Source organism: Carcharhinus amblyrhynchos, chromosome 3, assembly GCF_965287045.1.
Source record: "Carcharhinus amblyrhynchos chromosome 3, sCarAmb.v2.hapA, whole genome shotgun sequence".
Taxonomy (NCBI): Eukaryota; Metazoa; Chordata; class Chondrichthyes; order Carcharhiniformes; family Carcharhinidae; genus Carcharhinus; species Carcharhinus amblyrhynchos.
Genome location: NC_137326.1, coordinates 77,876,159 through 77,889,787, shown reverse-complemented (window position 1 = coordinate 77,889,787; position 13,629 = coordinate 77,876,159). Strand labels below are relative to the sequence as shown.

At 44.5% G+C, this 13,629-nt stretch overlaps 1 protein-coding gene across 1 annotated transcript in view; it reads left to right on the top strand.

The window, feature by feature from the left end:
- espnla (espin like a) overlaps positions 1-13,629 on the top strand; it is a 68,493-nt gene that overhangs the window by 38,393 nt on the left and 16,471 nt on the right. The window contains exon 6 of the mRNA XM_080186358.1: positions 13,453-13,611. Coding sequence (XP_080042484.1) covers positions 13,453-13,611 — 159 coding nt within the window. The remainder of the gene's footprint in view (positions 1-13,452; positions 13,612-13,629) is intronic.

Below are 13,629 nucleotides of genomic sequence, written 5' to 3'. Positions count from 1 at the left end.
GTTTCTATGTTTTTATGCCATCATGGGCCTCATGCTCTTTGAATTTATACTTGCCCCTACCATGGGCTGCTCCTTTCCAAACAGCTGCATGAGACTCATCCAATTACTTTACTGTTTGGGCCTGTTCCTCACTATGCCCCAGGATCAATGGATAGAATTTGATGCTATGCTTTGGGGTCTTGGAGGAAAGGATTCTTTGGCCACAGACTGAAGGGGAAACAGCCTTGTAAGAAACCAAAGAAACTTAGACACAAAGTGCCTTTTATCACCTTCCAAAGCAGTAGATAGCCAATGTTTTAAAGTTTATTTATTAATTGTATAAGTAGCTTACATTAACACTGCAATGAAGTTACTATGAAACTGAAGTATTTTGGAAGTGCAGTTTCTTTTGTGAAGGAAATGCAGCAGTCAATTTATACACAGCAAGCTCCCACAAACAGCAATGGGATAATGACCAGATCATTTGTTTTCAGGTGTTGGCTGAGGGATAATTATTTATCAGGGCACCAGGGAAAAGTGCCCTGCTCGTCCTCAAAATAGGACAATTGGAAGTTTTACAACCGCCTGGGTGGACAGATGGGTGGGTAGGCAGTGGTGGAAGGCAACTGAAGGGTCAGGGAAAGGTAAACCCAGCCCATTATGCTGTTGTTGTTTGTCCATTGTCATTGATGAGAACCTCGACACCATTAGTCATTTTGATTCTGGTTGCAGTATGTCTGAAGATGACTGATCAGGTCAATTCGGGCACAGAATGTCCTGGCACATACTGGACAGACTTGTGTAGACACTGTAGTTGTTGCGCTGGTGGCTCTGGACTTGCGCAGCTTGCGCTTAAGTTAGGCTTCAGCAATACACCTTGCTTCATGAGCTTGACAGCCTTTGTGGATGAGACAGCGCCAGGTAGGGCGGTTTTGTGCCAGCATTTCCCAGGTGGTCGTGTCAATGTCAAGCAACTTCACGGAGGCCTTGAGTGTGTCTTTGAAAAATTTCTTCTGCCCTCCATGCGAGCATTTTCCAGCAGAGAGTTCCCCAAAAAGGAGCTGCTTGGGTATGTGCTTATCTGACAAACGGATGACATGACCTGCCCAACGGGTCTGCACTCTCATCAGCAGTGAGTGGACTGATGGTAGACTTGCTCTAGAGAGAACTTCAGTGATTGGTACTTTGTCTTGCCAACGGATGCGTAATATTCTGCAAAGAAAAGTCATGTGGAAATGATTGAGCTGTCTTTCATGCCTTTGATACACAGTCCACATTTCCCAGGCATACAGGATGGTAGTGAGTACCGCGGCACTGTAGACTTTCAGTTTTTTTGCTGGGCTGATCCCTCAACGTTCCCATACAGTGGAGTGCAGTCTACCAAAAGCAAAACTTGCCTTTGCTATTCTGCAGTTAACTTCTGTATCAATAGTCACTGCTTGGGAGCTGCCAAGATAAGTGAACTGGTCCACTGCCTGTAGTTTCTGCCCTTTGATTGTAATTATGGGTTCTGTGTATGGTGCACGAGGAGCAGGCTGGTGCATGACTTCTGTCTTTTTAATGTTGATGGTGAGTCCAAAGTTGCATCTCTGGCTCTGAGCCAGCATACAGGGCACAGTCATCGGCAAAGAGGAAATCTCACAGAACAGTCTCTTTTACTTTGGTAATAGCTTGAAGTCTCCTCAGGTTGAAGAGCTTCCCATCCACTCTGTACTTGAGGCTGATTCCAACAACACTGTCCTGGAAGGCATCATTCAGCATGGCAGTAAACATCACGCTGAACAGTGTGGGTGTGAGCACACAGCCCTGTTTGATGCCACTGGTGACTGGGAATGCCTCAGAGGATTCTCCGCATCCAGTACTCTGGCCATCATGCCTTCATGGAACTGGCGTACCATCTGAATGAATTTTGTGGGGGGCAGCCGAACTTTGACATAATCTTCCACAGGCCTTGCCGGTTTACAGTATCGAAGGCTTTTGCAAGGTTAGCAAAGATTGTGTAGAGCTTGCAATTCTGCTCCTGACACTTCCCCTGAAGTTGCTGCACAGCAAAAATCATGTCAATAGTCCCACGACCTTTGCGGAAGCCACACAGTGACTCTGGAAGCAGGCCCAGCTCCAGATGAGTGACCAGACCATTTAGCAGGACTCTTGCAAGGGTTTTTCCTGTAATGGAGAGCAGCGAGATTCCTCGGTGGTTGTTGCATACTTGCTGATCGCCCTTCCTCTTGTAGAGGTGGACGATGGAAGCATCTTTAAATTCCTGAGGAATGAATCTTTGCTTCCAAAAGGACTGGAACAACTCAGTGAGCTTCTCAATAAGTGCAGGACCAGCAGCTTTGTAGATCTCTGCGGTATGGCATCTGCCCCTGGGGCTTTGCCACTGGATCGCTGGCTGACAGCTTTCATGACTTCGGCTACTACCGGTGGGTCATCCATGGTGCTGTTGATATCAACCTGGGGAATCCTATCTATTGCCTCAATGTTAATAGATGACGGTCGGTTGATGATGGTCGGCCCATCTCTGCAGGATCTGAGCCCTCTCTGTAATGAGAGTTGTACCATCTGTACTCAGGATGGGGGAGCTCCCAAGAGATTGAGGTCCGTAGAGAGTGTCGAGGGTTTCATAGAACTGTTTCAAGTTGTTTCTGTCAGCGTATCTCTGTATTTCATCTGCCTTGGCACTCAGCCAGACATCCTGCATTTTATGCAGTTTATTCTGGACTGTCCTGCAAGCACTAGTAAAAATATTTTTCTTGGCAGCTGATGATGGGTCGTTCTGACAGGCCCGATGAAGACGGTGCTTTTTAACAAGTAGAGCCTGTATCTCCCATGCTGCTTGCGGGTGGCGGGCCCGAGCATCTTCAGTATGGATAGCATCCCTGAAGCGTTCCCAGTCGTCCTCAGCGCTGCCTGCGAGGTGTAGGTCAGCAAGCTTGATTTCTAAGCCTTCAGCCAGTGCTGAAGCTATGCTGGGGTTCTTTAGCTTGGTCACATTGAGTCTTTTCATAACTTTGCTTCCTTGTTGTCGCCTCTTGGGTCTGATGCAGAGCCTCATTTTGGAGACAATGAGCCTGTGATCTGTCCAGCCGTCAGCACCACACATGGCCTTGGTTACTCTGACATTCTGCCTGTCTTTTCTCTTGACAATGACATAGTCGATAAGATGCCAATGCTTAGAGCAGGGGTGCATCCAGGAGGTCTTGTTACAGGTAGGCAGATGGAAGGTTGTGTTGGTGATGAGGAAGTCGTGTGCTGCACAGGTCTTCAGTAAGAGTAGGCCGTTACTGTTACACTTGCACACTCCATGCTTCCCAATGACTCCCTGCCAGATTGCAGAGACACACCCTATTCTTGCATTGAAATCGCCAAGCAAGATCAGCTTGTCGGTACTGCTCACTGCTGATAGTTAGGCGTCTAGTTCTTTGTAGAACTTGTCTTTCATCTTGCCCGGGTTGTTCATTGTGGGGACATAGGCGCTGATCAGGGTGGCTTGACTTCTGTTCTGTAGCGGAAGCTGTAATGTCATAAGCTGGTTGTTCACTCCCTTGGGTAGACTATCAAGTTTCCGAACAAGGTGACTCCTGACAGTGAATCCAACTCCAGCATCACAACACTCATCGCTGCCATGACTGTTCCAGAAAAAAGTGTATCCACCTCCAGTTTCAGTCAACTGATCGACGTTGGCAAGACGAGTTTCACTCAGGGCTGCAATGTCAATGTTGTATCTTGCAAGTTCTCTGGCAACTAAGGCTGTTCTTCTCTCTGGTCTGTCTGCTGTAGGGTTGTCCAAAAGCGTGCACACGTTCCAAGTGCCAGTGGTGAGCGGTGTCACCTTATGTTTTATTTTGTTTGTTTGATGCAAGATGGGATCCCCGCCAGCCGTGGTAAACTGGCCAGAGTGTAGTGAAGCAGGCAATGTTTAGGGCACCTTTTCTCATTATGCATTTTACACAGTTTATTCTGGACTGTCCTGCAAGCACTGGTAAAAGCATTTTTCTTGGCAGCTGAAGATGGGTCGTTCTGACAGGCCCGATGAAGACAGTGCTTTTCAACAAGTAGAGCCTGTATCTCCTCATCATTCTCATCAAACCCCTTCCTCATTCTACAGAGGTGAGCAGTGCATTCCTGAAGAGGACTGCTCAGTTGTCCAGGTAGACACCGGGTTCCACTGCTGCTTCGGTCAGCGGAAAATGACCATTAGACCTGAGCTGCCTGCGTGCAGGTCCATGACTACAGCTCCCAGTGTGTCCACACCTGCTGCTTCGTCACACGCCCATTGCCACAGGACTTCAAGAGTTGAACAGGACACTGATGATGGTGTTGAAACTAGCGCTTGATTTGGATTAAAGTGAGGGAGAGTTGCGCAGCGTCAGCCTCACTCTCTCTTCCCAATTCCCATCTAGATCCAGTGGCAAGACAAGACGGCTGGAGGTGGGACTAGAGGCAATGGATGACCAGGACGTCTTCTGTGTCTTGTCCTGCTCTTCGCGCTCCATGACGCTTGCAGAAACAGCCTTCTTGACCGTTGGACCTTCCATTGGTCTTGTTCGCTCAATCTGCCAGACTCTGTCTTCAGATAATGGGATAGATATCTCCCTATCTCACCGAGGGTTGAGACCCGACAGTGACGCTCGCCTGGTTTAGCCGGCTTGTTGAGGCTATTGCCCGGGGTGTGGCCGCTGTCACATGCAAACAGCTACGGGGAGCCACAGGTGAGAGCTGAGTGCCAGGTGGGGACAAACCGCCCTGAAAGGACACGACATATTCCCCCACCAAAGGTACTACCCCCCTCCTTGACACCCCTGACGCCCCAGCCCATTATGCATTGAATTAAAGTAGTTTTGTTACCTATAGGAGCTTCTTGGGAGGCCAAGTATTAAGCTGACTTTCATGTGAGAGATTTCTCTTCTTAATTACAGCTCAGCTAATACAAAGGACTCACAGAGACAGTAATTCTGGTTAAAGACATACTTTATTGCCTAAGCTTGGTCCATGCACATGGGAGAACAATTTGAGGTAGCCCAAATTATTCTAAATTGTATTGCTTTCAGAGTTACAATTATACAATTTTCAAAAGTCATTTACTCACCTCCTTGCCCACTCCTAGCCGGGAATGGGCCAATCATTATTAGTATAGGTCATTTGCCTTGGCCAATAACATTTACTCTCTGACAGCATGGGAATACGTAAGTCCGTGGATTTCTTTCCCACTATCCCCTAGCAGCCACTTATCAGGAAATTGTACGCTCTATTCATTCAGCTGTCTGGGAGGATTTTGACTTGTCTGGGATCCACGCTGATCAGAATGTTTCTCTGCTTCACTCAGTAGCCGTATTGTTTTCAAGGAATGTGTTTCTTCTTACTTAGCTATATCCCATCATGCTTAGAGCAGTATGTAATTAGCCAAGGTGTACAGAATATATTTTCAAAAATACATGTTTAAATCCTCTAACAGTGGTTATATGTGTTTCTATGCAAACAGTACCTTTGTAACTCCAGGTACTTTGTGCTTTCTCGATATTATATTCACTCTGAATTAGTCTATTCAAGTCAATTAGTCTTTTACTCTCAGGTTACTCCAAAACCCTTCATGTGAGCAAACATGATCTTTAACCCCAAATATGACAGACCAGAAAGAAGAAGCCAAGACCAGAACATGTTGCAGACAAAAGAAAGGGGATTGAAAGGGAATTGAAGTGAAGGGTATAAAATGGGAATTAGTTTTGGAGGAAAGAGAGACGTGAAACTAACATAGGCATGGACAGTGGATTGACTGTAATTTCTAAGATAATTGTGAACATTTGAGACTGTGGAAGACAGTGTTCAGATTAATAACTCAAAGTAAGCATGAGGCTTAAGCTCTGATTAGTCAGTGCAAAGCACTGGTCTGCATTTGAGATACCTCTTGAAGCAATGCTGTGGTTAATGCAAGGATGGATAGGGTATTAATTCCTGCCTTAATTCAGAGCAAACTAAAGAGAAGTAAATTGAATTAAGAAAGGTTTTGATTACAAATGCGTGCTAATTGTGAATGAAGGCACCTGGCTATTGTAAGTGTATACTGCCATGTTAGATATCCACTTATCCCTCAAGCATTCCCTGTTGTGTGAGTTGTGTCTACAATCGACATGAGATCACCAGGCTTCAGTTTCAGAGCAGTTCAGTATATCTTTACTTTCCTTTATGGTTCTTGTCAGGGAAGCGATAGGTAGTATGAAATGGTTTGAGTTGATTCAATATTAACGACACCTAACACAAAGGGTTCGGTGGACATTTACCCCATGGCTTTGTGTAAAAAAAAAGCAGTGTAACACAGTTCCAGTGACAAGACACAATGCAAAAAGATAATAGTTCACGCTGAGTGAAGGGTACACAAGCAGATACTGAGATACACAGGGGATATACAGTACCAGCTGGATAAATCATTTGTTTTTATTTGCAATGTATTATATATGTACTGAGACTGAGGCAGAGAAGATATAGGGCTGCAGAGTAAATCCCTTTAACCCTGTTTTTACCATAAACCCACAGGAGCTGACATTGCGCGATATATAGAAGTATGTTAGAGATGACAATGAATCATTCCATTTAATTGCTTTGTATTTTTGATTCCATGTGTTGTGTAGTGCTCCCAATATGTCGCCCAAATCATTCTTTGTAGAATCATTGAAAATGGCCCAAAACACTTAACATTTATAAATTGGAGACAAGAGTGCTACCACTGATAACCGCTAGCATTTGAGAAAGTTAATTTGTTAAATGTGGGTGGAGAGATGGATTGCCTTATCGGATCTGTTTCTTGCAGAAGGTTGAGTGGGTTAGGGCAGAGTCCATAGCACAATCACTTCCACACCTACAAATAAAATGTGCCCCCCCTCCACTTTATTAATGTAAGAATGTGGATTGAAAGAAATGACAGAGAATTGCACAGTTTTCATGGTAAACATACATCATTGTTCTGCTCCTTGAAACTCTGTATTTACTGAATAACTACACAAGTAAACAGGATGTAACAAGTAGATCACATTCCTCATTAAACATGGAATACTGATAGGATTACTGTGCTTAAACAGAGTGACCACTGAAAGAATCACAGTCAGTGGCTGGATCCAATGTTTCTTTACCCCAGTCCAATGCCGGCATCTCCACATCCAATCTTTCTAACACTGACCACTGAAAATATTTCATTATAAGTGACTAGAATTAAGGATGGGCTTTTCCATTTATTTCAATTGATCTTATTGCAGTTTCCTGTTCAAGAGGAGGAAGAATGCTATACTTTGGGTCATGCCCTTTCAGAACTAGTAAACAGGAGGCACAGATTAGTATTTTCAAAACTTCCTGGACTGATGCTGGGCTTACCAAGTGTGCAAAGAGTGAAGATGGCTGCCATCCTGGTTCCCCCAACCACGCATTGATTTGCTTCTCACTGAGTGTGTGTATAAAGCAGGTCCCTGTGAGTGTAAATGGATGTATGAGGGAAGGGAAAAACAGCTGTAGGAACTGTTGTATTGTACCTATAATAGGTAGCAGCTTAACATCACTTTAAGGGAAGTGTGTCCTGTTATCCAGCTTCAGTTTCACTTTGGCTTGGAGCAGAACACACACACACAAATCTGATGTCCCCAGGCTTTCTATCCATGTCTATCTGTTCCCATGTGCCTAGAAATAATAAACAAACTCACATGTCTGCACAATTGCTTATGAGTAATTGGTGCCTTTATATCATTGTTAATATACATGACACAAATATTAAAGGAACAAGGAGCTTGACTGGCAACTTCTGTGAGTAGAATCAAATAATTTGGATTCTAGAATGAACGCTGATACTGTCTTGGATAGTAAAACATATGAAAGAGCATCAAGGCATTATAAGGTGTTTCTGATTGAGCTGATACATATATATATCGGGAAGTTTTGGTTTCCATGCCCTGTCAGTACTGAGTGAACTGAGCTGAACTAAAGGGGAGTACAGCAATCCTTAGTGCCCCCAAGTTCCACTTCCTATGCAGTGGCCCTATCCAGAATGCAACAATGTATGGATATTATGGGCTCAGTTGAAAACATCCCTTCTCTCACAAATTGAATGTCCAGATATCTAGCTCCACCAAGTCAGCACCATTGGGGTAAGAGAGATGAAAACTGATCAAACAGTACACAAAGGAACATAGAGGCCATGATATACTGCTCGCTAGTCCATGATTTTCAATCCATGAAAATGACTGCCAGAAAATAGAGGACTGAGGAATGTTGAGATGGAAAATCTCAGTCAGGGAGACAGGAAGGTAGGTGACTTTTTGCAAGCTGTGCCCAGCATACCTTCTAATTCTCTTACTCTCGTTCTATGCTTCTAAAAATTTATTGTAACTCTTTTAAACTCTCTAATAATGTTCTAATTAAATCTCTTACGATTTGGCACGATTTGACAGCTGCCGTCCGTGGTGGTGGAGGCGAACTTGCTAGGGTCTTTTAAAAGACTTCTGGATGAGTATATGGGATTTAATGGGATTGGGGGTTATAGATAGGTCTATGGATTGGTAGGTATAGATGTGATCGGCACAACTTGTGGGCCGAAGGGCCTGTTTGTGCTGTAGTGTTCTATGTTCTATGTTCTATTAAGTTGATCTTTTTCTACATCCTAGCTATGATTGCAACATTACATTCTGCACTCTCTCCTTCTCCATGGACGATATGCTTTGTCTGTATAGCTGTATACTAATACATGTGACAATAATAAATCAAATCAAAAATATTATTTCCCTGCTTAGGAAATATATCCCACAGAAATCTCAAATCCCCTCCTTCAAATTTGTCTCCAGATACAATAATACTTTGCAATTCTATCATGCTTTTAAGAACATAAGAACATAAGAACATAAGAAATAGGAGCAGGAATAGGCCATCTAGCCCTTCGAGCCTGCCCCGCCATTCAATAAGATCATGGCTAATCTGTCGCTGCTCAGTTCCACTTTCCCGCCCTCTCCCCATAACCCTTAATCCCCTCTCTTATCAAAAACCCATCAACCCGCGTCTTAAAAATATTTAGCGAGGCAGCCTCCACCACTTCAACGGGCAGAGAATTCCAGAGATTCACCACCCTTTGAGTGAAGAAGTTCCTCCTCAACTCCGTTCTAAACCGCCCCCCTTTTATCTTGAGGCTGTGCCCCCTAGTCCTACTGTCTTTTTTGAGCGGGAAGAGTCTCTCCACCTCTATCCTATCCATCCCATTCATCATCTTATACGTCTCAATGAGATCTCCCCTCATTCTTCTAAACTCTAACGAGTACAAGCCCAGTTTATTCAGCCTCTCCTCATAGCTCAACCCCCTCAACTCTGGTATCAGCCTAGTAAACCTCCTCTGCACTCCCTCCAAGGCCAAAATATCTTTGCGCAGGTGCGGCGCCCAAAACTGCACACAGTACTCCAGCTGCGGCCTCACCAAAGCCCTATACAGCTGCAGCAAGACCTCCCTACTTTTATATTCAATCCCCCTCGCTATGAAGGCCAGCATCCCATTTGCCTTCCTGACCACCTGCTGCACCTGCAAGCTGGGTTTTTGCGACTCATGCACAAGGACCCCAAGGTCCCTCTGCACCGTCGCCTGCTGCAGTTTTTCGTCCCGTAAGTAATAGTCCTTCCTACCATTCTTCCTACCAAAGAGGACCACCTCACACTTGCCAACATTAAATTCCATTTGCCAGTTCCTGGCCCATTTGCCCAGCCTATCTAGATCCTTCTGCAGACTCTCCACACCCTCCGCACAATTTGCCGTTCCCCCAATCTTGGTGTCATCAGCAAATTTCGACACCCTACACTCGGTTCCCTTCTCCAGATCATCTATATAAATGGTAAAAAGCTGAGGCCCCAGCACCGACCCCTGGGGCACTCCACTAGTTAACATCCGCCAATCCGAATAGCACCCGTTGACCCCCACTCTCTGCCTCCTATTTGACAACCAATCCTCTATCCACGCTAACACCCTACCCCCAACTCCATGTCCCTCGACCTTCTGCAATAACCTCTTGTGAGGTACTTTGTCAAACGCCTTCTGAAAATCTAGAAAGACCACATCCACCGGCTCTCCTCTATCCACCGCCCTAGACACATCCTCATAGAACTCCAGTAAATTTGTCAGACACGACTTCCCTTTAATGAAACCATGCTGCGTCTGCTCTATCAAGCAATTCCCTTCAAGATGCCTCGCAATTTCCTCCTTAATGACAGATTCTAACATTTTACTTACCACAGACGTTAAACTAACCGGCCTATAATTCCCCGCCTTTTGCCTGGCACCCTTCTTAAACAACGGTGTAACATTAGCCGTTTTCCAATCATCCGGCACTTCCCCGGAATCCAGCGACATCTGGAAAATAACCACCAAGGCATCCACTATCACCTCCGCCATTTCTTTCAGAACCCTCGGATGCATTCCATCCGGTCCTGGGGTCTTGTCCACAATCAGCCCTCCAGTCTACTAAAACATCCCATGGGAGCTTCACAGAAGAATTATTGAACACAGTTTGATACTGAGTCAGGTAAGGAGACTTTGGGATATATAACCAAAATCTTGGACAATGAAAGAGATTTCTAAGGCATATTTTGAATGACAGGTAGTGGCAAACTGCATCAACCACAGGTAATGGCAGAGAAATTAAACTCTGATTTATGCAGGAGGTCAGAATTGGAGGAGGTTGCAGAATTCTCAGAGGGTTCTGAGCCTGGAGGAGGGAGCAGAACTCTTGCAGGGTTCTGGACCTGAAGGCGTGCAGAAATATCAGAGCGACCTGTTACAACCTCAGGATATCGCAAATCAGTTTAGACTCATTTAAATATTTTTGAAATATTGTCCTGTAGGAAACACGAGAACCAATTTATATTGCAGAAAACAGCAATGGGTTATCAACTAAATGAATTTGTTGGTGATGTTTTGGATATGGGATAAATGTTGCACAGCAGGTTCGTGATGCAGAGTGAGACCTAGAGCAAGGATTCAATTCCCATACCGGCTGAGAATATTCATGAAGGCCCATCCTTTCAACCTTGCCTCTCAACTGAGGAGTGATGATCCTCTGACTAAATTACCTGTCTTCAAAAGGGACAGCAGTCTATGGTTTTCTGGGACAATGGATGACTTTATCTTTTAAATAGCGGTCAGGACATGAGAATGCTCCTGCTTTTCTGCAAATAGTGTCATGGGATCTTTTATGTCTATGAGAGAGAATATTGATCCTTGGATTAACATCTCATCCAATGATGCGCCACTCCCTCAGTGCTGTATGGGACTGTTAACTTAGGTTTTGTGTTCAAGTTTCTGTGGGAGGATCTGGACCCAGCTCCTCCTACTGAACAATACCACTTGCATTTGTATAGAACATTTAATGCAATAAAATGTTACAAGATGCCACACGAGAATGTTGTTAAACAAAATTTGATAGCTAGCCATACAAAAAGATGTTAGGGCAGGTGACCAAAAGCTTGATCAAGGAAGTGGGTTTTGACGCAGAAGCAAGCTCTCACAGCCTAGGGATGGAATTCCACAGTCTTTGGCCTATGCCTGTCTGGTGAACTGATTACATTTGGGGCTGCATAAGAAGACTGGAGATGGTGGCATGATGTTAATCCAGAGGCTTAGGCCAATGCTCTGAGGACACAGGTTCAAATCACACAACAGCAACTGGTAGAATTTGAATTCAATGACAGAAAAGTATCTGGAATTGAAAACTCGTCTCAGCAATGGTGGCCATGAAACTATTGTCGATTGTTATTTTAAAAACTCCAGCTCATTCACAAATGTCTTTTACGGGAAGGAAGAATAAATAAAACAAGAATTATCAGAGATTGAAAGGCACAGGAAATGCAGGTTTTCATACAAATGTTTTTCGGATTAATTGTATTTTTCCATGAGCTTAGCAACTTTGGTAATGTCCTATGATGCCACGTTGAAAAGAGTTTTTTAAAAACCAAGACTATGATCTGATCGGCCAGATGTTCATTTCACCACCATAACTAAACAAAGCTTAGCAGGGATATTCATTGTGGAGGGACTGCTTTGGTTGTTTGGTTATACTCATGGGATTTCACTGGCTGTCCAGTTTCTATCTACAGGTTAACAAGGCCATAACTCAAGTGGGAAACAATCTACTTTACTTAAAATGCCTTGCATTGTTTCAGACTGACATGAGAGAAGGGAGAGAGCAGTGATGCAAAGCAGAGGGACTGCAACCAGGCACAATAGCTTCAATAAATCGCTCCTAACTGGCTCACGGTTGATGACCTAATTAGTCACATGAACCTACCTTAAATAATTGAGTGATTGCTAATTGCAGCATCATAAAGTAGTATTACAGCCGTTATAACTTAGATCAATCTGAAACACGGGAGATGTGGGAATCTAATCAGTAGCCATAACACCGGGAATAACAAACCCGAAGGACAAAGCTTGCTCATTTGAACAAGGATCAGCTTTTATTTGGTGTGTTTGATGTCTGTCAGATCAATGATTTGATAGGCACTTACTGAGTTCAATGGATATCCAAGCATTGGATATTGGAGCCTTAAGTAGCATGCAGCCTGGGAATGTGAGTATTCCAACTGGAATGGGATTAATCTGTCAGCAGCTCTATTGCTGGGATACACATCAGTGTTCCTTCAGACCTACAGGAAATGTGGGCAGTCTGTCTATGTAAAACACGGGACCAATCCTAGCATTGTGTCATACCCAGGGAAAGGTGCGTGGTGAGAAGGTTCACACCAGTGAAAGATAATCTATTGATGCCACTTCATCTGATGGCAGAATGCCGTGTGAGTGACAAGCAGTGTCTAACTGACAAGCGCTGTGTAACTCAGGAATGCTATTAATAGGTGAGTGCTGTGAGATGGGAAAGGTCTGTATGCTGGGTCCATGAAACTGATGTGTCCCTTGTAAGAGGCATGTATATGTAATTGATAAGCACTCTGTAAGGGACAAGTCTGGTATAACTGAGGAGTTGTGTGCAAGGGCCAAGTGAGCTATTACTGTGGAACAAAAATGTAGTGTACCTGGGCGAGTGGCATGTACTGGGACGGAGTGTCGTATATCTAGGCGAGCACCGTGTACCTGAGTGAATGCCGTGTACCTTGCAAACATCGTGTACCTGGACAAGCACCATGTACCTAGTGAATGCCATGTACCTTGACAACGTCGTTTACCTGGGTGAGCACCATGGACCTGGGCGAGTGCCGTGGACCAGGGTGAACACTGTAAATCTCTTCGGCATGCTCTCCAAAGCTTTCATGTCCTACCTAAATTATTGTGCCCAGAACTGAACACATTGCAGAATCTGGGCTTAATTAGAGTTTTATATTAGGTTTAGCATAACTTCTGGCTTTGGTTCTCTATACCTCTGTCATATACCTAAACATCAAAAATAGGAGCAGGAGAAGACTGCACGGCCACTTGTTGTCAATCTCTGGTTTCTGCTTTATTTCCAGCCACCTCTGGATGACACTCTGGCTTCTGTTCAGAGGCAAGAATCCTTCCGGAAAACCAAGAGCATCGTGAGACAGCAGAGCAGTGGTGACTACTACAGATCTATCAACGAGGGCCGCAGGGAGTCACGTGACTTTCAGAAAGGAATGGAGAATGACAAGGTATTCCTCTTAGCTGGC